The sequence below is a fragment of the Bubalus bubalis genome, chromosome 6 (genome assembly GCF_019923935.1).
Source record: "Bubalus bubalis isolate 160015118507 breed Murrah chromosome 6, NDDB_SH_1, whole genome shotgun sequence".
Taxonomy (NCBI): domain Eukaryota; kingdom Metazoa; phylum Chordata; class Mammalia; order Artiodactyla; family Bovidae; genus Bubalus; species Bubalus bubalis.
The window spans coordinates 69843421-69867448 of record NC_059162.1 but is presented as its reverse complement, the minus strand read 5'-3'; the positions used below and the strand labels follow the sequence as shown (position 1 = coordinate 69867448).

Below are 24028 nucleotides of genomic sequence, written 5' to 3'. Positions count from 1 at the left end.
GTGCTGGGTATCATTATCTTCATTATCTTTCTTCAACTGAACACTTTGGAGCTGAGAAACTTAAGTGTTTTGCTGAAGATTTTGTCTTGTAAATGGCAGAGCCAGGTTTCAGCCAGGTCTATCTGATAACAAAGCCCCAGGAGACAAAAAGCAAACTCGCTGAGATCTACCCAGACAGAGTGCCAAGCACATAAACAACAATTAGAAATGCGATGCATATCCTTTCAACACCATGGCAACGAGAGTTAAGGAAACTCACTGTCTTTTAAGAAAGTAAATAGCTAAAATCGTTAGTCACACTTTTTATAACCACACTCTTTACTTTAAATGAAAAACTATAGTATTTTTTAAAGGTTTTCACATTATAGACATTTAGAGAAGTGGAAATTTTCTGGAAATGATAGTTTTGGAGCTAATGAAAGACACTAATGTATCAATAAACTGTCACATGAAATGAAAGAGTTTTTAAAAATTTAGAGGAAAATTTTAAACTGTTGATATCTTCCACATCATATCCTGTGATTATTAAAAACAATATTTTTTCCTGAAGACAGTAAAGACTTCTCTATCCTAACTCCCTAATAGTTCCTGGTTTATACAATATGTTCAATAAATATGTGCTGAATAAATGAGTGAATAAACAAATGAAATATGTTGTTAGACACTTACAGGGATTTTCCTTAATAATTTATAAATTGCCTTAGCAGCCCTCCTGACCTCTCTTCTTATCTTTTGAAAGATAGACTCAAATAGATAAATCAGAGCTTTGGAAAGGAAGTAATTATTCTAAAATGAGGGAAGGGAAAAGGAGTCATTGTTAAGCTCAAAGAGGAAACTAGGAAAGATAGGGAAATATTGGACTTAATGAAACAAGGGGGCAGGTAGAAACAAAACCAAATCTTACCAGCCCTGATCTTAAGAGATGCCGCCTTATCCTTGTATTGTTAAAATATCCAGCCAGGTGTTTATCCGTGAGACTATTATATGCAGCAAGTAATCTGGAACAGAAAAATGAAACCATTAAGGTTTTATGAAGTGTTACTTGATAACCAAGGAATTCTTGACTCTCATCCCCAAAGTGTGCATTATCTTTCATTCATCCAGCCAACCAGTCATTCGTGTATGTGTTTAATAAACAGGTGTTAATCACCTATTGGGGCATCCCTCGTGGCTCAGATGGTAAAGAATCAGCCAGCAATTTGGAAGACCTGGGTTCAATTCTTGGGTTGGGAAGATCTCCTGGAGGAGGACATGGCAACCCACTCCAGTTGGAGAAGACTCTTGAGTCCCTAGGATAGCAAGGAGATCAAACCAGTCCATCCTAAAGGAAATCAGTCCTGAACATTCATTGGAAGGACTGATGCTGAAACTGAAGCTCCAATACTTTCGCCACCTGATGCAAAGAGCCAACTCATTAGAGAAGACCCTGATGCTGGGAAAGATTGAAGGCAGGAGGAGAAGGGGACAACAGAGGATGAGATGGTTGGATGGCATCACCAACTCAATGGACATGAGTTTGAGCAAGCTCTGGGAGATGGTGATGCACCGGGAAACCTGGTGTGCTGTAGTCCATGGGGTTGCAAAAAGTCAGACACGACTGAGTGACTGAACAACAACAAGCACCTATTGTTTTCTAGGTTTGATGATAAGAACTGGGAGACAGCTTGATGCCATTTTATCCCACAGACAAGTATGGAAATCAGATGTGAACTATTAAATTGGTTGTGAAAAATCCAATAACAGAAAAATACAAAAAAACATGGGGACACAGAGAAGGAGATCAGCAACTCCTCTTGTCAAGAAAGTCTTCTTAGAACTTCCACAGTGGTCCGGTGGTGGGGAGTCTGCCCACCAGTGGGCCTGATCCTTGGTCCACATGGATCCACATGCCACCAGGCAACTAAGACCTTCCTTAAGAGACTTGTCTTGGGCGGTTGCAAGATGAGTATCTCTCCACACCTGCCCATCAGAATCTTAAAAGCTTATATAGAGGCCTTAACTGGATTCAGTCATGTACAGGGTCCCAGTGGTCTCAACAACACATTGCTCTCTCAAGTCTGGGGCATACATTCCATGGATGGGGAGTCGGGGGTGAGGAGCCTCTGATTACCCAGGTCCATATGCTTTCAATAACCTCATTCAATACCTCTGCTAGATTTGAAGACCAGGATGGCACAATATTTTCGTATCCTTACTGATGTTATTGATAGATAGAGTGCCTGATGAACTATGGAATGAGGTTTGTGACATTGTACAGGAGACAGGGATCAAGACCATTCCCATAGAAAAGAAATGCAAAAAAGAAAAATGGCTGTCTGGGGAGGCCTTACAAATAGCTGTGAAAAGAAGAAAAGCGAAAAGCAAAGGAGAAAAGGAAAGATATAAACATCTGAATGCAGAGTTCCAAAGAATAGCAAGAAGAGATAAGAAAGCCTTCTTCAGCGATCAATGCAAAGAAATAGAGGAAAACAACAGAATGGGAAAGACTAGGGATCTCTTCAAGAAAATCAGAGATACAAAAGGAACATTTCATGCAAAGATGGGCTCGATAAAGGACAGAAATGGTATGGACCTAACAGAAGCAGAAGATATTAAGAAGAGATGGCAAGAATACACAGAAGAACTATACAAAAAAGATCTTCACAACCCAGATAATCACCATGGTGTGATCACTGACCTAGAGCCAGACATCCTGGAGTGTGAAGTCAAGTAGGCCTTAGAAAGCATCACTAAGAACAAAGCTAGTGGAGGTGATGGAATTTCAGTTGAGCTATTCCAAATCCTGAAAGATGATGCTGTGAAAGTGCTGCACTCAATATGCCAGCAAATTTGGAAAACTCAGCAGTGGCCACAGGACTGGAAAAGGTCAGTTTTCATTCCAATCCCAAAGAAAGGCAATCCCAAAGAATGCTCAAACTACCACACAATTGCACTCATCTCACACGCTAGTAAAGTAATGCTCAAAATTCTCCAAGCCAGGCTTCAGCAATATGTGAACCATGAACTTCCTGATGTTCAAGCTGGTTTTAGAAAAGGCAGAGGAACCAGAGATCAAATTGCCAACATCTGCTGGATCATAGAAAAAGCAAGAGAGTTCCAGAAAAACATCTATTTCTGCTTTATTGACTATGCCAAAGCCTTTGACTGTGTGGATCACAATAAACTGTGGAAAATTCTGAAAGAGATGGGAATACCAGACCACCTAATCTGCCTCTTGAGAAATTTGTATGCAGGTCAGGAAGCAACAGTTAGAACTGGACATGGAACAACAGACGGGTTCCAAATAGGAAAAGGAGTATGTCAAGGCTATATACTGTCACCCTGTTTATTTAACTTCTATGCAGAGTACATCATGAGAAACGCTGGACTGGAAGAAACACAAGCTGGAATCAAGATTGCTGGGAGAAATATCAATCACCTCAGATATGCAGATGACACCACCCTTATGGCAGAAAGTGAAGAGGAACTAAAAAGCCTCTTGATGAAAGTGAAAGTGGAGAGTGAAAAAGTTGGCTTAAAGCTCAACATTCAGAAAACGAAGATCATGACATCCGGTCCCATCACTTCATGGGACACAGATGGGGAAACAGTGGAAACAGTGTCAGACTTTATTTTTCTGGGCTCCAAAATCACTACAGATGGTGACTGCAGCCATGAAATTAAAAGACACTTACTCCTTGGAAGGAAAGTTATGACCAACCTAGATAGCATATTCAAAAGCAGAGACATTACTTTGCCAACAAAGTTTCGTCTAGTCAAGGCTATGGTTTTTCCTGTGGTCATGTATGGATGTGAGAGTTGGACTGTGAAAAAGGCTGAGCACCGAAGAATTGATGTTTTTGGACTGTGGTGTTGGAGAGGACTCTTGAGAGTCCCTTGGACTGCAAGGAGATCCAACCAGTCCATTCTGAAGGAGATCAGTCCTGGAATTTCTTTGGAAGGAATGATGCTAAAGCTGAAACTCCAGTACTTTGGCCCCCTCATGCGAAGAGTTGACTCATTGGAAAAGACTCTGATGCTGGGAGGGATTGGGGGCAGGAGGAGAAGGGGACAACAGAGGATGAGATGGCTGGATGGCATCACTGACTCGATGGACGTGAGTCTCAGTGAACTCTGGGAGTTGGTGATGGACAGGGAGTCCTGGTGTGCTTCGATTCATGGGGTCGCAAAGAGTCGGACACGACTGAGCGACTGATCTGATCTGATCTGATCTGACTGATGTTATTTATTATGTATTTAAATAATGATGTGTTCAACACATGAAGATACAATTTTGTTTGTGACACATTCTTATTGGTATAAGTTTCTAACTAGCTTAAGCTCAGCAATTTAGAAATGTTAACTTCCACATATATAGCCAGACAATTTCATTAATTCCACATCCAGAACCAAAAAAAAGAGAAATTCATAGAATTACAGTTGATTTTTAGGGTTTTTCACTTAAAAGAGAACAAATTGGTTCCCTGGTCATATGCTACACCTTGGTAGATAGTCAAAATAAGGGTATAAATCAAAGTTTGAAACTATGTTTTCTAAGTTTTAGCCTATCTTTCATTAACTGTTATCTTACAAAAGCAGGTACACTATACATGTACACATATGCATGAATGTGCATACACATATATATACATACACATAAATATGACTGTGTGTATATACATAGAGAGACATAGGGAGTGAAAGAAAACACATAAGCCTAAACACAGCCCTAACATAAAGCTGTCCTAAAAAATGCATGCCCTATTACCTGCCATAAAGATTAATAATCTATATGTTTAATGAACAGCTGATCCTTAACTTAAACTTATTCTGAGACCAGAGCAGGGACACTTATTATAGAATGAAGTAAATGTCATTAGCAACTATTTTATTTAGCTATTTGCACTGCCTTAATTACATGGAGATGGTATTGGTGACCTTTTCCTGTCTCTTCTCCTTAATGCCCACCTCAGGAAAGTTCCATGCTGTTGAATAGTATGGAAAGTTTAATTTCGTCCACAAAAGACAGTGAAAAGCATTTACAAAGCTCAGAAGCCAAGGTGCCACACGAGAGTTGCAGATGCATGAACAACTGCGGAAACCATTATTTCACTGGGTTTACGTAAAAAGACAACCTGAGGGCTTCAGTAATGCACACACAAAACCAGCTCTGGGTAATGCTTTGAAATCATCTTTTAAATGAACTGTCTTGGTGTTCTATAGTTCATCAAAGGTTTCCTGTCTCCAAAAGGTCAACGTTGTATCCCTTACCCTTTCTGAATCTCAGAATACCTTTTCAGTAACTCATTTCAGAAAGGTGAGCAGGTGTCTCTCAGTCCTAACAATCATGATTCCACAGTTCACAGATTCTTAAGATAAATCATTAGACTGATATCATATATAGTCTTTTGTCTGTTTTTCAGGCTCACATTTTTAAAAATCAATAGTTTTGGAATAACTGTGAGTGCTAAAACCCTGATTAAATGTAGTAGGGTCAAAATGTTAAGATAATGTGAACCTCAATTTCCTTATTGACAGTAAAATATCCCATTCTTTTCATTTAGACTTTGAAACATTTTTAATATTTAGGTCTTAATAGGAAAGCTTAGCCAGGTTTGGCACCATCTCGTTCTAATTCTGCTCTCTCAGGCTCCTATTGAATGAGTATGTGTCTGTGAGGCCCCTCCAATCTTACTGAGAGGTGCAATAGATCTAGGCAAGTTGAAATCTTTGCACACATACATTTTCTCACCTTCTACTGTTTAGGAAAGATTGAGGGCCCCTGGTAGGGATGCCATGTGTAAAGCATCTCTTTCCATGACTATGAATAATAACCAGCTGGGTCCCCCCAGGCTCAGTCATCTCTTTTTCAGACAATGCCTTAATTTTTTTTAACTGAAATTTTAGATAAATGAATTGTTTGCTAACAAGAAACTATGCTAAATTATATACAGATTTAGTAAAATGGTTGTTATGGATTGAAAGTATGTTTCCCCCCAAAATTCATAGGTTGAAGAATTCCCTGGCAGTCCAGTGGTTAGGACTCTGAGATTCCACATGCAGGGAGCATTGGTCAGGGATCTGGGATCCCACAGGCCCAGTGGTGCTGCCAAAAAAAAGAAAAAAAAATCACAGGTTGAAACCCTATTCCCCCATGTGATGGTATTAGGAGGGAGGGCCTTTGGGAGGTGGCTAGGTCATGAGGGTGGAGCTCTTATGGATGAGATTAACACTGCATAAAACAGACCCCAGAGAGCTCCCGTGTCCCTTCCACCACGTGAGGACACAGCAAAATGGCCATCCACGAACAAGGAAGCAAGTTTTCACCAGACACTAAATCAGCTAGTGCCTTGATCTTGAATTTACCAACCTCCAGAATTGTGAGAAATAAATTTCTGTGGTTTATGCTGTCATAATACCAGTTTATGGTATTCTGTACAACAGACTGAACAGAGACAGCAAATAATGCAAACATTTCCACAGTCAACATATAAATGTCACCCCCATTGTGACCATCAAGCCCCCTTCACACAGAGAGGGTAGCAATCCCATGGCTCAGTCACAGCCATGATCTGTCTCATCCTTTCCACTCTGTTTCTCTTCACAGGTCTTGGTATGATTTGCAGCTTCCTTTTGCATGTATTCAATTATAAGATTTACAATTACAGCCACACTTAGATTTAGTAGAGCTCTTTCAATCTTTCTGCCTTGTTCTTTCCACTCACTGCCACTGTTTCTCCTCCCCAACACACACACACACACGTTGTTTCCTTGCACCCAGCACAACCCTGGACCAGATGAGGTCACCTTGCCCGGCTTGGGATTGTGCTGCATCTTGAATATTCCATTCTCTTGTAAGTTACTGTCGGCATCCATCAAAGCTGGACTTCCTGGTCACCGACATCAGCCCTGTGATCCTCTCCTGCTCCTATCCATAAGATCAACAGCTGTGTTGGTCACAGTGACCACCTGGCTACTGTGACCACATCACTCACACGCCATGCTGTTTACACAAAGGCCCATAACTAACTGGCTAAATCAACTTGTTGGCTTCTTTACATGATGGACAAGACTCTTTACCCAACCCCAGTACACTGGGTGGGGAACGACCCACTTTCTGGCTCAACGCACTGGGAAAACTGCCCCCCAGAAAACAAAGCAACTCTACCATGGTTCCTGTTTCCCCCGCTTCAGTCTGCACCTCCCCATTCCTGTTGTGGCTGAGTATTAACGAGCAGCTGCTGAGTCACAGGGACAGCGGCCTTCCCAGCTGCAGCCTTTCAACATTTGACCCTTCAACCCTTGACTCCTGCCTCCCACCATGTAGATGATATAATAAGGGCTCTGAACTAAAAAGGTCAGTTCCTATCAATCCCTCCATCTGCCCCTTAGAGAGTCTATCCCATAGAAATCCAGACTAAAAGGAAAGTCACTATAATATGCATCACAGACCATTTACTGAGTACTGACTGTTTTCAGGGCATTCTGTACAGCCCCAGGGACCCAGAGATGGCACAGACACTGTACTCATGGAGCTCCAATGGGGGGCTATGCATGTACATAGGTGTGTGTGTGTGTGTGTGTGCGCATGCGCATGCTTGATTTCTTCCCATGTCATAGGCTAATTCTTTCACAAATAGTTACTGAGTGTCCCCATGTCAGACACCATGCCCTCAGCTGGGGAAGGAGTGTGGAATCTCTGTCCCATTCTGCAGATTACACTTTCACATACATAGTCCCACTTGTCTGCTTCCAGGCCTCTGGGATGTGAGCAGTATCTGTTACAGCTCTTCCATCTTCCTGAAATGGAAAAGCTCCAAAACAGGATTATTGCTTAAGGTGAGTCAGTCCAAATAAAACATGATGAGAGTCAGGTATCCTGGACCACACTGATAGAAGAATCTCTTAAACCCCAACACCTACTCCCAGCATGCCAGCCCCCACAATCTCTACTTCTGTAGAAAGAGGGATGTAGGGAGGGAGAGGGATGTAGTGGTGAAGACTGCAGCTTCAATCCAATCTGGTTTTACCGTTACTGGGTCCACAGCTGGGAGCACATGACTTAAATTCCCCATTGATGATTCTGCCTTCCACAAAACACTCGAACAGTCACACAATTCAGTCAAGTTCTTTGCTACTTTCAACAAGGATCACCTTTCCTTCAGTTTCCGATAACATATTCCTCATTTCTGTCTAAGACTCCATCAGAATGGCCGTTACCATCTGTATTTCTACCAGTGTTCTCTACTGTGATGTGTTGTGTAGGAAGGCAGATGCTTCCTCTCCTGCTCCCTTTTCTTTGAGTCCTCATGAGAATTACCTTTAAAAGCCCCTTTAGGAGAAAATATTTTCACACCGTATTATCTGATAAGGGGTTAATATCAAAATTATATAAAGAATTCATACAACTCAATAGCAAAAGCAAACAAAATAAAAAAAACAAAAAACACAGATAATCAGATTAGAAAATGGGAAAAACACCTGAATAGATATTTTTCCAAAGACTTATAAGTGGTCAACAGGAACATGAAGAGGTGCTCAGCATCATTAGCCACCAGGGAAATGCAAATCAAAAACGCACTGAAATATTATCTCACACCTGTTAAAATGGTTATTATCAAAAAGACAAGAGATAACATGTTTTGCCAAGGATGTGGAGCAAAGGAAATCTGTGTGCACTGTTGGTGGGAATTTAAATTGGTGTGCCCACTGTAGAAAACAGTATGGAGGCTTCTCAAAAAATTAAAAAATAGAACTCCCATATGATCCAGCATCCCATACTTGGGTACATATATAAAGGAAATAAAATCACTATCTCAAAAAGGTATCTGTACCTCCATGTTCATTTGGAGCATTATTCATAATAATCAAGACATGGAAACAACTTAAGTATCCATTAATAGAAAAATGGATAAAGAAAATGTAATACATGCACACACACTTGAATATTATTCAACCATAAAAGAGGAAATCCTGTCATTTATGACACAAACGGACCTTGAAGATAGTCAAGTGAAATAAGCCAGAACGTGAAAAAGAAACACTGTATGATCTCACTTATATATGGAGTCTAAAAAATCCAAACATAGAAACACAACAGAATGGTGACTGCCAGGGACTCAGGGGTGGGAGAAATGGAAGAGATTGATTAAAGGTACACACTTCTGATTATAAGGTAAGTAAGTTCTGGGAATCTAACACACAGCATGGTGACCTAGCAAGGTTATGCACAAAATCCTTCAAGCCAGGCTTCAGCAGTGCATTAACCAAGAAATTCCAGATGTACAAGCTGGGTTTCAAAGAGGCAGAGAAACCAGAGACCAAATTGCCAACATTTGTTGGATCATGGGCAAGCAAGGGAGTTCCAGAAAAACATCTGCTTCATTGACTATGCTAAAGCCTCTGACTGTGTGGATCACAATAAACTGTGGAAAATTCTTAAAGAGATGGGAATATCAGATCATCTTACCTGTCTCCTGAGAAACCTGTATGTGTGCCAAGAAGCAACAGTTAGAACCGGACATGAAACAACTGGTTCAAAATTGGGAAAAGAGTATAACAATATTGTATATTGTCACCCTGCTTATTTAATTTATATGCAGAGTACATCATGCAAAATGCTGGGCTGGATGATGTACAAGCTGGAATCAAGATTGCCAGGAGTATTTACACCACAGAAATGGGCAAACACTACAAGTCAAGTCTCTTTTTTTCTTTCTGAAAACCCAGTTTATCATCACACCACTGACTAAATTTAAAAATAAGTAGCAAGATATATAACATGGGATAAATAAAATGATTATTTATATGAGCAAAAATATAGAAATATGTTTTATATACTTTTAATTCAGAAATTGATCTTTTGTATTTAATATTTGACCAAATGGCTTCATATTCCTATTCAACTTTCTCCTATCCCTAACAACAACAACAACAACAAAAAACATAAGGACTCCAACAAATACACTGACATTTTTCAGCAGCATTTCAATCAGGAAATTTTATGCAAGATATCTCTTTACATTGCCACAAATGGAAAGATTCAACTCATCTACCAATCTGGAAAAACTGATTACACCATTGTATGCTCAACAGAATCAAGTGAGACTTAGGTGAATGAGCACAGTTTTATTACTAAGGATGAGAAGCCTAATCAAGAAGTGCTTTGGATTTCAGAGGTCACTAAATCTGCAATTTGTAGATTTTGATGGTGTCCAAGGGGGGGCCTATATCAAATCTCCACTGCCAAAGTAGGCTTTCAGCCAGATAAAATGTTTCCTCAACTCACATACCAAGTGCTTATACTAGGAAAGCAAGTTAAACAAACCACAGGATATTATAGCTTGATTGCCTTCACGTTACAGTTCATGAAGAATGGAGTACAGTGCACCAATCCAAATGTCTCTCTTTCTGTCCATCAGAAGAAAATTTTCAAGAATCCACTGAATTCCCACTGAAGAAACTCATCACACTCAAGCCAGCCAACCAAATCAAAGATTTTGAATCACAGTAAGAGTCTTAGCAAAGAAAGTTAATAATATCTAGATGGAAACAACTTCCCCAAATGAAATATTTGAAAGCAGCACTAATAACTAGAAAAAGCTTTCTATCATTAAAACTGCAAGTTTGTTATTTAAGAGTAGGAAATTTAAGAAATATGTGACCTGACATCTTAACTCTTAAGAGGTGCAATGATTTTTCTGCAATTACTTAAAGCAAATGCATCTATAACACTTCCTGCCCAAAGTAAATTTAATGAGATTTAAAAAAAGGAAAAGATTGGGAGCCAGAAGGCTTGAGGTCAAATAATAACTCTACCCCTTAAAAGATGTCTGGCCCTGGAGAATTCAATCTTCTTCCCTTTACAATTATTGTCACCACGAAGTAAAATGCAGTGACTGCTTCCTGAAGTAGATGATCTATGCTTATGGGTCTGGAAACAGATTTACCTGGAGCCCTTCCCAGGTGGTGCTAGTGGTAAAGAATCCACCTGCCAATGCAGAAGACATAAGAGACACCAGCTTGAACCCTGGGTCAGGAAGATCCTCTGGAGGAGAGTATGGCATCCCACTCCAGTATTTCTTGCCTGGAAAATCCCATGGACAGAGGAGCCTGACAGGCTATAGTCCATAGGGTTGCAAAGAGTCAGACATGAACGAAGTGACTTAGTACAGCATATTACATCAATGGATTACAGAAATTCATATGTGAAAAGGTCTGGTCAACTCCCTCATTTTGTATTCAGGAAACTGAGGTTCTAAAAGTAGGCATGATTCCTTAGAACACTTAGATCCATGTCCTCACAAAGAAAATGCAGAATGTCTCAGGAGTTCCCACAAAATTGTTCCTATCCCTTTCCTACGGTCTTTGTCTTGCCTTCCACCAGAATTTCTTTCATCCATGTTTAATTACTCCATTTAGATTCTTAACAAGATTCTTCCATGTACACTTTTCATCTGTTGTAGTATGGAGTCAGGTCCACTGTAAATACCCATCCAAAACTGGTTGAATGAATGGTCAATCAGTTAATAGAAATCAAATATATTAGTCCAATTCATCAATGTATAACCTTTAAAAAAAATCATGTGGAAGAATCATAACATTTCTTCTGCTTCAGGATAAGAACTGAAAACAGTCTACAACAAAAGAGATTGAAGAGCATGTTTTACATATTTGGACTTTTTTTAATTCAGAATGCTCAGTGTGGATGAGCACACATTGCTGACAGTGTAAGTCTTGTTGTTTTGGTTTTGTCAAATAAGTGCCTTTGTGGTGTGCTTCAAAGTTACATTAGAAGAGAAGTTCCCAGGGAGGCAAGGAAAAAAAACCTTTTGAGGAAACTTGAAGAAAGACCAGGACAGAAGAGCAATTGACATAGGGTCAATTATTTTCCAACCCTTTGTAAGAAAACTCTGCCAGCTAAAATTAAACAGTGAGTTTCTGCTGCCTGCCCCTTTGTAGAGGGTGATTGGACTGATATCATATAAATGATTTTGTGTTACATTCTTCATTCTTTTTTATTTGCATCCAAATCTGCCATATTTCAGCAATTATGCCAAATATTGATTTACAATTTCTCTTAGTTTATTCTAATTAGGCATCCAGATGTGATCCATCAGGTTATTTTATTTATGGCCTTAATATTAATAGTGTGGTTCAGTTCAGTTCAGTCGCTCAGTCGTATCTGACTCTTTAGACCCCATGAATCGCAGCACACCAGGACTCCCTGTCTATCACCAACTCCTGGAGTTCACCCAAACTCATGTCCATTGAGTTGGTGATGCCATCCAGCCATCTCATCCTCTGTCGTCCCCTTCTCCTCCTGCCACCAATCCCTCCCAGCATCAGGGTCTATTCCAATGAGTCAACTCTTCACATGAGGTGGCCTAAGTACTGGAGTTTCAGCTTTAGCATCATTCCTTCCAAAGAAATTCCAGGATTGATCTCCTTTAGAATGGACTGGTTGGATCTTCTTGCAGTCCAAGGGACTCTCTAGAGTCTTCTTCAACACCACAGTTCAAAAGCATCAATTATTTGGCCCTCAGCTTTCTTCACAGTCCAACTCTCACATCTATACATGATCACTGGAAAAACCATAGCCTTGACTAGACGGACCTTTGTTGGCAAAGTAATGTCTCTGCTTTTGAATATGCTATCTAGGTTCGTCATAACTTTTCTTCCAAGGAGTAAGTGTCTTTTAATTTCATGGCTGCAGTCACCATCTGCAGTGATTTTGGAGCCCCCAAAAAATAAAGTCTGACACTGTTTCCACTGTTTCCCCATCTATTTCCCATGAAGTGATGGGACCAGATGCCATGATCTTAATTTTCTGAATGTTGAGCTTTAAGCCAACTTTTTCACTCTCCTCTTTCACTTTCTGCCATAAGGGTGGTGTCATCTGCATATCTGAGGTGATTGATATTTCTCCCGGAAATCTTGATTCCAGCTTGTGCTTCTTCCAGCCTAGCATTTCTCATGATGTACTCTGCATATAAATTAAATAAGCAGGGTGACATTATACAGCCTTGACGTACTCCTTTTCCTATTTGGAACCAGTCTGTTGTTCCACTTCCAGTTCTAACTGTTGCTTCCTGACCTGCATATAGGTTTCTCAAGAGGCAGGTCAGGTGGTCCAGTGTTCCCATCTCTTTCAGAGTTTTCCACAGTTTATTGTGATCCACACAGTCAAAGGCTTTGGCATAGTCAATAAAGCAGAAATAGATGCTTTTCTGGAACTCTCTTGCTTTTTCCATGATCCAGCGGATGTTGTCAATTTGATCTCTGGTTCCTCTGCCTTTTCTAAAACCAGCTTGAACATCTAGAAGTTCACAGTTCACGTGCTGCTGAAGCCTGGCTTGGGGAATTTTGAGCATTACTTTACTAGCATGTGAGATGAATGCAATTGTGCGGTAGTTTGAGCATTCTTTGGCATTGCCTTTCTTTGGGACTGGAATGAAAACTGACCTTTTCTAGTCCTGTGGCCACTCCTGAGTTTTCCAAATTTACTGGCATATTGAGTGCAGCACTTTCACAGCATCATCTTCCAGGATTTGAAATAGCTCAATTGGAATTCCATCACCTCCACTAGCTTTGTTCGTAGTGATGCTTTCTAAGGCCCACTTGACTTCACATTCCAGGATGTCTGGCTCTAGGTCAGTGATCACACCATTGTGATTATCTTAGTCATGAAGATCTTTTTTGTACGGTTCTTCTGTGTATTCTTGCCATCTCTTCTTAATATCTTCTGCTTCTGTTACGTCCATACCATTTCTGTCCTTATCCAGCCCATCTCTGCATGAAATGTTCCCTTGGTATCTCTAATTTTCTTGAAGAGATCTCTAGTCTTTCCCATTTTGTTATATTCCTCTATTTCTTTGCATTGATTGCTGAGGAAGGCTTTCTTATCTCTTCTTGCTATTCTTTGGAACTCTGCATTCAGATGCTTATATCTTTCCTTTCCTCCTTTGCTTTTCACTTCTCTTCTTTTCTCAGCTATTTGTAAGGCCTCCCCAGACAGCCATTTTGCTCTTTTGTATTTCTTTTCCATGGGGATGGTCTTGATCCCTGTCTCCTGTACAATGTCACAAACCTCCGTCCACAGTTCATCAGGCACTCTATCTATCAGATCTAGTCCCTTAAATCGATTTCTCACTTCCACTGTATAATCATAAGGGATTTGATTTAGGTCATACCTGAATGGTCTAGTGGTTTTCCCCACTTTCTTCAATTTAAGTCTGAATTTGGCAATAAGGAGTTCATGATCTGAGCCATAGTCAGCTCCTGGTCTTGTTTTTGCTGACTGTATAGAGCTTCTCCATCTTTGGCTGCAAAGAATATAATCAATCTTATTTCAGTGTTGACTATCTGGTGATGTCCATGTGTAGAGTCTTCTCTACACATAGTGACTAGTAAAAACAAAGTAGTCTCCAAACTATGCTGACTGCTGGTAAGATAGTTTTTGCAGTGTTCACAGGCGAGGCAAGAGAAAAACAGGTCATGGGGAGTCAGCAGGGCTGAGACACACTAAGGTTGACTAACTGTCTATAAGAACTGACTTGAGCCACCAAGCTCCTCTCTGGAGACTTAAGAATTGTATATCTTTTAATAACAAAACACTTCTATTCATTAGTAGAAGAATAATATCCAAACTAAGGGAGAGGACTAGGCTGTTTGGAGGAAAGGTGACCAACAGGAAAGTTCTAGAAACCAAGAATTTTTATCACTAGTATTTATTGATCATTTCCTTTTTTGTAGTGCACAGTAAAGTCTCTATATTAGTTGTTGTTGCTTGGTCACTCTTTGTGACCCTATGGACTGTACCCTCCAGGTTCCTCTGTCCATGGGATGATTCAGGCAAGAATACTAGAGTAAGTTGCCATGTCTTCCTCCAGGGGATCTTCCAGACCCAGGGATCTAACCCACATCTCCTGTGTCTCCAGTATTGGCAGGTAAATTCTTTACCACCAAGCCATCTGGGAAGCCCAAACTCTCTGTGTAACATGCACTGTATACTTTAACTCTCAAAACAATCCTGCAAAGTACTATTATCCTCCCTCTTCCTAGATGAATAAACTGAGATGTAGAGTAGTTATTATAGACAATTAGCTCACAACTAGTTAAAAGGCATATTCTGAAATCAAACAAGGGGCTGTTGTGCTTTAATCACTAAACTGAACTGTGCTCTATGAGGTACAACTGCCCCACAGAGCTCAGCCTGGAGAAGGAAAGGCATGTAGGGTGTCAGGTAAGTGAACAGTCATCCTGTAAAAGGTGCTAAGAAAGCAGGACTGTGACAGGTGATGAGTGAAAGTTCAGGGAGGATATGTTACCTCAGTAAAAAGAAAATTGTTTACAAATCAAAGGAAGGGCCTGTAAGATGGTGTGCCCCACGCCTCCAGGACTGGATGGTTTTGTGACAGCAGTGAAGAGTTTTACCAGGGAAACGGCACAACCAGATTACCCTACCCTCCTTTTAACACCGAATTGCTCCTGTTGTGTCTTGAGGAGGCAGAGTGCAGTAGGCAGTTAAGAGTCTGACCTCTCTAGTCTGTTTTCCTGAGTTTGAACCTTACTAGACTAGCAGTCAGAGGCAAGGGTTACAGTACAGTACAGTTCAGTCCCTCAGTCGTGTCTGACTCTTTGCAACCCCATGGATTGCAGCACACCAAGCTTCCCTGTCCATCACCCACTCCCAGAGCTTGCTCAAACTCATGTCCATCAAGTTGGTGATGCCATTCAACCATCTCATCCTCTGCCATCCCCTTCTCCTGCCTTCAATCTTTCCCAGCATCAGGGTCTTTTCTAGTAAGTCAGTTCTTCACATGAGGTGGCCAAAGTATTGGAGCTTCAGCTTCAGCATCAGTCCTTCCAATAAATATTCAGGACTGATTTCCTTTAGGATTGACTGGTTGGATCTCCTTGCAGTCCAAAGGACTCTCAAGAGTCTTTTCCAACACCACTGCTGCTGCTGCTAAGTCACTTCAGTCGTGTCCGACTCTGTGTGACCCCAGAGACGGCAGCCCACCAGGTTCCCCCGTCCCTGGGATTCTCCAGGCAAGCATACTGGAGTGGGTTGCCATTTCCTTCTCCAATACATGAAAGTGAAAAGTGAAAGTGAAGTCGCTCAGTCGTGTCCAACTCTTAGCAACCCCATGGACTGCAGCTACCAGGCTTCTCCATTCATGGGATTTTCCAGGCAAGAGTACTGGAGTGGGGTGCCATTGCCTTCTCCGTTCCAACACCACAGGCAAGGGTTAAATAATGGAAATAGTAATAGTGTTATTTCAGAAACTCAGAGCATCATATTGTTCAATCTTTACATAGCATTTACCCAGTACACAGAAAATGCTCAATGAATGTTAGAAGTTACCATTGGTTATACTCATCCCCTCTCATCATCACTTTAAACCTAAACTGAAATAATACTACATGGGTTAAATCTAATTACTTCTTAAAAACTTCCAACACGAGTACTTTCTTCCCATATTTAACTTTCCCCATTGGCAGGAACGGCTTCCCTGGTGGCTCAGATGATAAAGAATCTGCCTGCAGTGCAGGAGACCTGGGTTCGATCCTTGGGTCAGGAAGATCCCCTGGAGAAGGGAATGGGTACTAGCCACTCCAGTATTCTTGCCTGGAGAATCCCATGGACAGAGTAGCCTGGCAGGCTACAGATCATGGGGTTGCAAAGAGTCGTACATGATTGAGCGACTAAATACACATGTACATTGGCAGGAAAATCTTCCTTAAGGAGCCTATGCTCAAAATCTACTTATCCCTATTTGTTCCTCAAAAAGTGGTTAATCGTTATCCTCTCTGGAATGGGTTCCATAAATTTAAACAATATATTTTTGAAGTGAGAAAGCCAGAGTCCTTAATTGTCCTTTTTCTGTATTAAAACTCCATGAAAGCATTAACTTTGTCCTACTCACTAGGACCTAGTGTTCTGGTTACAAGATACAATGGAAACTACTTTTTGAATATACAAATATTTTTGCTTTTTGTATCTCTTTAAATTCTTTCTAGTTGTAAATACCCATTTTGAGTTAAGAAGTCATAAAACTAGTCTTTTAGAGAGGAAGGATCTGAAAACCCTTCATGTTATTCCATTTGTATAGAAACCAGAAACCCAAGTCAAAGAGGTAACTTTCAGGAGTGGGGAATAGTTTCTAAAATCCAGTATGGAGGTAATTGTCTCCTCTATTTCATTAATATCCTGTTTGCTTTAATCCACTGATCCAAGTTAGGATACAAAGTATTGCAAGTAGTATATTGCCACTCCTTGATGTCATAAATGATTACATTTGGGAAGCCTCTTTTTTCCCTTAATCTGAAATTGTCTATAGTAACTCTCATTCAAATTACGTATTAAAATTCACTAAAAGAATACTGAACTTTGATTCTATTGGCTTCTGGATGTCCATATTTTCCAAAGCTAGTTGTATGTTTGCACTTACTATTCAGTCCCTCTGCTGGGTCAGTGATAATCACAGTCGACAGCTCTAGGCATGGGACGGACCAATCAGTGAGCAATCAACTGACATCTGTGGCTATGTCCCACAAGCCATTGTGCACTTGGCCAAAAAAAAAAAAAAAAAAAAAAAAAAATGCTGTGTTCTCTAATGTACTTTTAAGAATATCGTATGAGGGAAAAGACTAAAACTGTACTAAAGAATTTCTGCAAAACTTCTGTTGTTTATGTCCCCCAAAGTTTAAGTCAGTTTCACAAGGGCTGGGTTTCTTTTTAAAATGTCATGCTATTTCTAATCATTTTCAAGACGATGTCACCAGTGAGTTGTCCACTCACCCCCACCATCTGGAATCAGAAATATCCAGTTTAAGTCTTATATTGCTACTTTTGCTTTTTGAGTTTTGATAAGTTGTTTAATCACAATTATCCTCAGTTTCCTCATCTGTAAAAGGGGGGAAATAATAGTGCCTCACCCATAGAACTTAAAGATTAAACTTTGAAAGGTTACAAGGTTAAAGATTAAATAAGATAGTGCCAATAAAGCACTTAGTACAGGGCATGGCATCGTTTGCTGCTGTAGTGTTTAGCAATGTTTTATTCTTAAAGGAACCACATATACACCTGTGCTCAGGTAGGGGTACACACACCATGCTTTGTGATCACAGAGGAGGTACATCAAGAGTTGAGAGTAGAGGGACAATTTAAAAAAAACAGGGGTGAAATAAAGTCTGAGCCAGTAGAAGGAAGTCTAATAAATGCCAGGCTATGTGAAGAGAGGGTGAAGGAATTCACATCAAGACTGTTCTAGGGAGAGGGAATATATGCAAAAGCTCAGGGATGAGAGAGCACCCTGGTCCCAGACTTTACCCTGTGGTCCTGCCAGGTTCTCCTCCTGCCCCAAATGGAGCTTCCATTTCCACATCCATTGTATACACACACACACACACACACACACACACACACACATTCTTCCAGAGCCTCCATGGGAAGCATGGAGGATTTCACTGTTTCCAAGGCCAGAGGATAAAACTGAGAGGAGGCTGGTTAGTACACCTCTGAGGTTCATACAGTTTTATGCAACAGGGTGCTTATTAGGTAATAGGCCCAGGCTGTTGAAAGGTTACAAGGGATCTTTGAGGTCTTTGCCCTCAAACTACTTAAAATCCAACTGAGGAAATACAAGCGTACCTCAGAAATATTGCAGTTTGGTTTCGAATCACTGCAATAAGATGACTATTGCAATACAGTATTATAATAAAGTGAGCTACATGATTTTTTTCCTTTCCTGGTGCATAAAGAAGTTATGTTTACAACTTGTATTCTATTAAGTATGCAACAGCATTATATTAAAAACACCTTTATTAAAAATATTTTATTGCTAAAATATTCTAACCATAATCTGAGTCTTCAGAGAGTGATCTCTTTGCTATTGGAGGGTCTTGCCTTGATCTTGATGTTGACTGCAAGGTGGTGGCTGTGGCAATTTCTTAAAACAAGACAACAATGAAGTTTGCTGGATCAACTGACTTTTTGATGACAAATTTCTCTGTAGCATGTAATGCTGTTTGACAGTATTCTTTGCTCATCCATAAGATACAACTCCTCAGCCATTAACGTTTTACCATGAGATTTCAGCAATTCAGTCACCTCTTCAGGCCACACTTCTAATCCTAGTTCTCTTGCTATTTTCACATCTGCAGTGACTTTCTTCACTGAAGTCTTGAACACTTTAGAGTCATCTTCAAAGGTTGGAATCAACTTCTTTCAAGCTTCTGTAAATGTTGGTATTTTGACTCTTCCCATAAATCACAAATATTTGTAATGACATCTAGAGTAGTGAATACTTTCCAGAAGGTTTTCCATTTATTTTGCCCAGACCCATCAGAAGAATCAGTATCTATGGCAGTTATAGCCTTACAAAATATATTTCTTAAATAATATGACAAAACTGAAATTACTATTTGGTCCATGGGCTGCAGAAAGTATGTTATATTAGCAGGCATAACAGCATTAATCTTTTACGTCTCTATTAGAGCTCTTTGGTGACCAGGTACATTGACCATGAGCAGTCATGTTTTGAAAGGAATCTTTTTTTTTTCTAAGTAGTAGATATCAACAGTGGGCTTAAAATATTCAGTAAACCATGTTGTCAAAGAGGTGCTGTCATCCAGGCTTTGATGTCCCATTAATACAGCAAACATCAAGTAGATTTCACATAATTCTTAAGGACTTTAGGATTCTCTGAATGGTAAATAAGCATTAGCTTCAGCTTAAAGTCACCAGTTGCATTAGCCACTAACAAGAGAATCAGCCTATCCATTGAAGCTTTGAAACCAAGCATAGACTTCTCCTCTCTACCTATGAAAGCTCTAGATGGCATTTTCTCCCCATATAAGCCTGTTTTTATCTACACTGAAAACCTGTCATTTGATGTAGCCACCTTTATTAGTTATCTTTGCTGGATTTTCTTGATAACTTATTGCAGCTTCTACAATAGCACTTACTGCTTCACTGTGTACATTTATGTTACAAAGATGGCTTCTCAAAGCTCATCAACCAATTTCTGCTATAATAGCTTCAAACTTTCTGCAGCTTCCTCACCTCTTTCAGCCTTCATAAAAGTGAAGAAAGTTAGGGCCTTGCTCTGGATTAGGCTTTGGCTTAGGGAAATGTAGCTGGCTTGATCTTCTATCCAGATCTCTATGCAGTAATAACACCGCTTCATTTTCTTATCATTCATGTGTTCACTGGAGTTGAACTTTTCATTTCCTTCAAGAACTTGTCCTTTGCATTCACAACTTGACTAACTGTTTAGTGTAAGAGGTCTAGCTCTTAGCCCATATTGGCTTTGGACTTGCCTTTTTCACTAAGCTTAATAATTTCTAGCTTTTGAGAGATATATGACTCTTCCTTTCACTAGAACACTTAGAGGCTATTGTAAGGTTATTAGTTGGCCTAATTTCAATATTGTCGTATCTCAGGGAATAGGGAGGCACAAGGAGAGGGAGAGAGATGAGGGACCTTCTGGTTGCTAGAACAGTCAGAACACACACTGCTGCTGCTAAGTCACTTCAGTTGTGTCCGACTCTGTGCAACCCCACAGACGACAGCCCACCAGGCTCCCCCATCCCTGGGATTCTCCAGGCAAGAACACTGGAGTGGGTTGCCATTTCCTTCTCCAATGCATGAAAGTGAAAAGTGAAAGTGAAGTCGCTCAGTCGTGTCTGACTCTTAGCAACCCCATGGACTGCAGCCCACCAGGCTCCTCCATCCATGGGATTTTCCAGGCAAGAGTACTGGAGTGGGGTGCCGTTGCCTTCTCCACAGAACACACACAACAGTCATCAATTAGGTTTGGTGTCTTATATAGGCCAGTTCATGGAACCCCAAAACAAGTACAGTAGTAATCAGATCAGATCAGATCAGTCGCTCAGTCGTGTCCGACTCTTTGCGACCCCATGAATCGCAGCACACCAGGACTCCCTGTCCATCACCAACTCCCGGAGTTCACTGAGACTCACGTCCATCGAGTCAGTGATGCCATCCAGCCATCTCATCCTCTGTCGTCCCCTTCTCCTCCTGCCCCCAATCCCTCCCAGCATCAGAGTCTTTTCCAATGAGTCAACTCTTCGCATGAGGTGGCCAAAGGACTGGAGTTTCAGCTTTAGCATCATTCCTTCCAAAGAAATCCCAGGGCTGATGTCCTTCAGAATGGACTGGTTGGATCTCCTTGCAGTCCAAGGGACTCTCAAGAGTCTTCTCCAACACCACACTTCAAAAGCATCAATTCTTTGGCGCTCAGCCTTCTTCACAGTCCAACTCTCACATCCATACATGACCACAGGAAAAACCATAGCCTTGACTAGACGGACCTTTGTTGGCAAAGTAATGTCTCTGCTTTTGAATATGCTATCTAGGTTGGTAATAACTTTCCTTTCAAGGTGTAAGTGTCTTTTAATTTCATGGCTGAAGTCACCATCTGTAGTGATTTTGGAGCCCAGAAAAATAAAGTCTGACACTGTTTCCACTGTTTCCCCATCTATTTCCCATGAAGTGGTGGGACCGGATGCCATGATCTTAATTTTCTGAATGTTGAGCTTTAAGCCAACTTTTTCACTCTCCACTTTCACTTTCATCATGGTAACAAATATAAGAATGAAAAATTTGAGACATTGCAAGAATTACCAAAATGTGATGCAGAGACATGTAGTAAGCAAATCCTTTGGGGGAAAAAGAAAATGGTGCCAATAAACTGCACCATGAAGGGTTGCCACAAACCTTCGATTTGTAAAAAAAATGCACTATCCTTGAAATATGATAAAGTGAAACACAATAAAATGAGATATGCCTGCAATGGAAGGACAGTCTGATATGTTATAATCATAATAGCTTATCATACTTGGCATACATGATCTCATTTAATCTTCAAAACACCCTATGCACCAGATTTTTAACCCCATTTCACAAACAAGTGAACTATGCCCACGTAGGATGAGTATCCCAGGAGAACTGAAATCAGAACTGGGTCTTGAATGACAAGTCAATTGTTGAGGGAGAAAATAAATGTAAACAGGTGATGACAAGGGCAGAAACGCTGTTCAGACTCATGCTAAGAAAGGAAAACATTATATACAAAATGTCCCAAAGAGATAGAACACAAATCCCCAGTACTCAAGTTGAAACTTGTTAAGTATTTACCATAGAATTAGTGCAATCAAAGAGAGTTGAGTTCTGCAATATTACTAAATCATCAGTTAAGTCAGTTACATATTATACATCAAATAGGCTTCAGTGGGTTATCTTGGCTTAGAAGTCTGGTCATTGTTTATATTTGACCTTGGAATATAACTTCATATCAATGCAAAGAGCTTCTTAAAAAAATAAAATAAATAAAACAAAAAACCAGCCACTAATGAGGGCAAAACCAATAAAGTTACCAAGCATGTTGGGTGGGAAAGGGTAATATAATCAACCTCTTTAAAGATTGCCTCATTACTCTAAAATGTAATTCTTATGTGCAGTAGTGAGGTTTAAAATAGTAAGGACATCCAGTCAAAGGTTAAAGAGGTTGACTAAATCTTAAATGATCAATCATTTTTTTAAAAGTACTTATAAAATTCACCAGTCCTTCTAGTATTTGTCAATGTCAATGTAATGACGCAGTTTTCTGAGTTTGTCCTTAGTTCTTGAATTAGATAAGAAAACTAAGTATTCTAGAGAAGTAAAAATGCTCTGGGCCAGAGTTTCCATTTTATAAAAATTCTCAGTTGTCCAGATCATGGTTTCCTTAAAAGGGTAGTTTCATTTTCAAGGTTATGAATAGGTGGATCAGTGCTAATTTTCATTGTAAAAATCCATGAATTTAAAAATAGATTACCATTTAAAATAAATTAGTTTAACTGAACAAGAAAGTGATTTATGGACTAGAAATACATTCCTTATCTTCCCTCTCAGTTACTTTAGTCTATTTCTACTTATTTTGAGCTGTATATTTACGTATTTTTGGTTGATGTACTTCAAGAATGAAATTTTAAGGATTTGATAATCTTATAATAATCATTTCATAATATATACATATATAAAATCATCATCATTGTTCACCTTAAACTTATACGGTGTTATTTGTCAATTATATCTCAACAGAGCTTGAAAAATTAAACTAGAGGAAAAAACAAACAGAGAAAAATACATATGCAGCATATGCTTTGCACAAAGATCAAAGTAAATACACAACAGCTGCCATTCATTGAGTCTGTAACATGTGCCAACATTCCTGCAAGGGAGGTATTTATATTTACCCCATTTTTTGAAAGCGGAAAGTGAGACACAAAGGAAATTGACTTTCTTGAGTTCACATAAGGCACAACTGAGATTCAAACCTCTATCTTTCTGACTCCAAACATGCTTATTTCCTATTTTTTTAATGAAACATTGAGTTTCTTCTTGGAATATCATTGCTTTTCACTTAGAGAAACACAAAAAAATAAGGACAATTTTCACACACTTCTAATCCTGCAGATACTTCAAACCTTTGCTTGTTTTCCCTTTGAAACGTTCCAGCCTTCTGCCCACACTCCCCAGGACAATTTCTTAATGTTCTTCAGTCCCACACCCCAGCTTCCTTCTTGAGCTGCCCTGCTCCCTGTCACTTGGGATCCCTGGTACCTTGGGATCAGTTCTTCCTCCTTGCTCTTGTATTTGGCCCTGAAACCAGACTTCTTCCCTTTTGAGTCAATATCCTCACTAAGAACTAGAACCTCAAACCCTTCTCTACAGACTGTAGCCTGAGATTAGCCTCGCCCACTCCTTAAACCTGCTTCCAATTCTGGAAGATACCAGCCAGGGTCAAAGCTCTCAGTCTCAAGTCTGATTGAGGGGGAAGGAGAGTTTTTATAAGAAAGAATTTAACAGTGATAACCTTATGTAAATCCCTATGAACTGTGGTGAAAAAGTCATTTGCTGGCAGTTAGAGACAGAGAGTCTAATTTCAAGGAGAAAAAACACTCAAACTCACTTTTAAAAAGATTTTGGAGATGAACAGAGATAAATCAGAAATTAATTTCTTACTTAGAATTGAAG

At 40.0% G+C, this 24028-nt stretch overlaps 1 protein-coding gene across 1 annotated transcript in view; it reads right to left on the bottom strand.

The window, feature by feature from the left end:
* ERICH3 (glutamate rich 3) overlaps nucleotides 1–24028 on the bottom strand; it is a 127156-nt gene that overhangs the window by 89523 nt on the left and 13605 nt on the right. The window contains exon 2 of the mRNA XM_025288445.3: nucleotides 905–998. Within this exon, the coding sequence (XP_025144230.1) occupies nucleotides 905–998 (94 nt within the window). The remainder of the gene's footprint in view (nucleotides 1–904; nucleotides 999–24028) is intronic.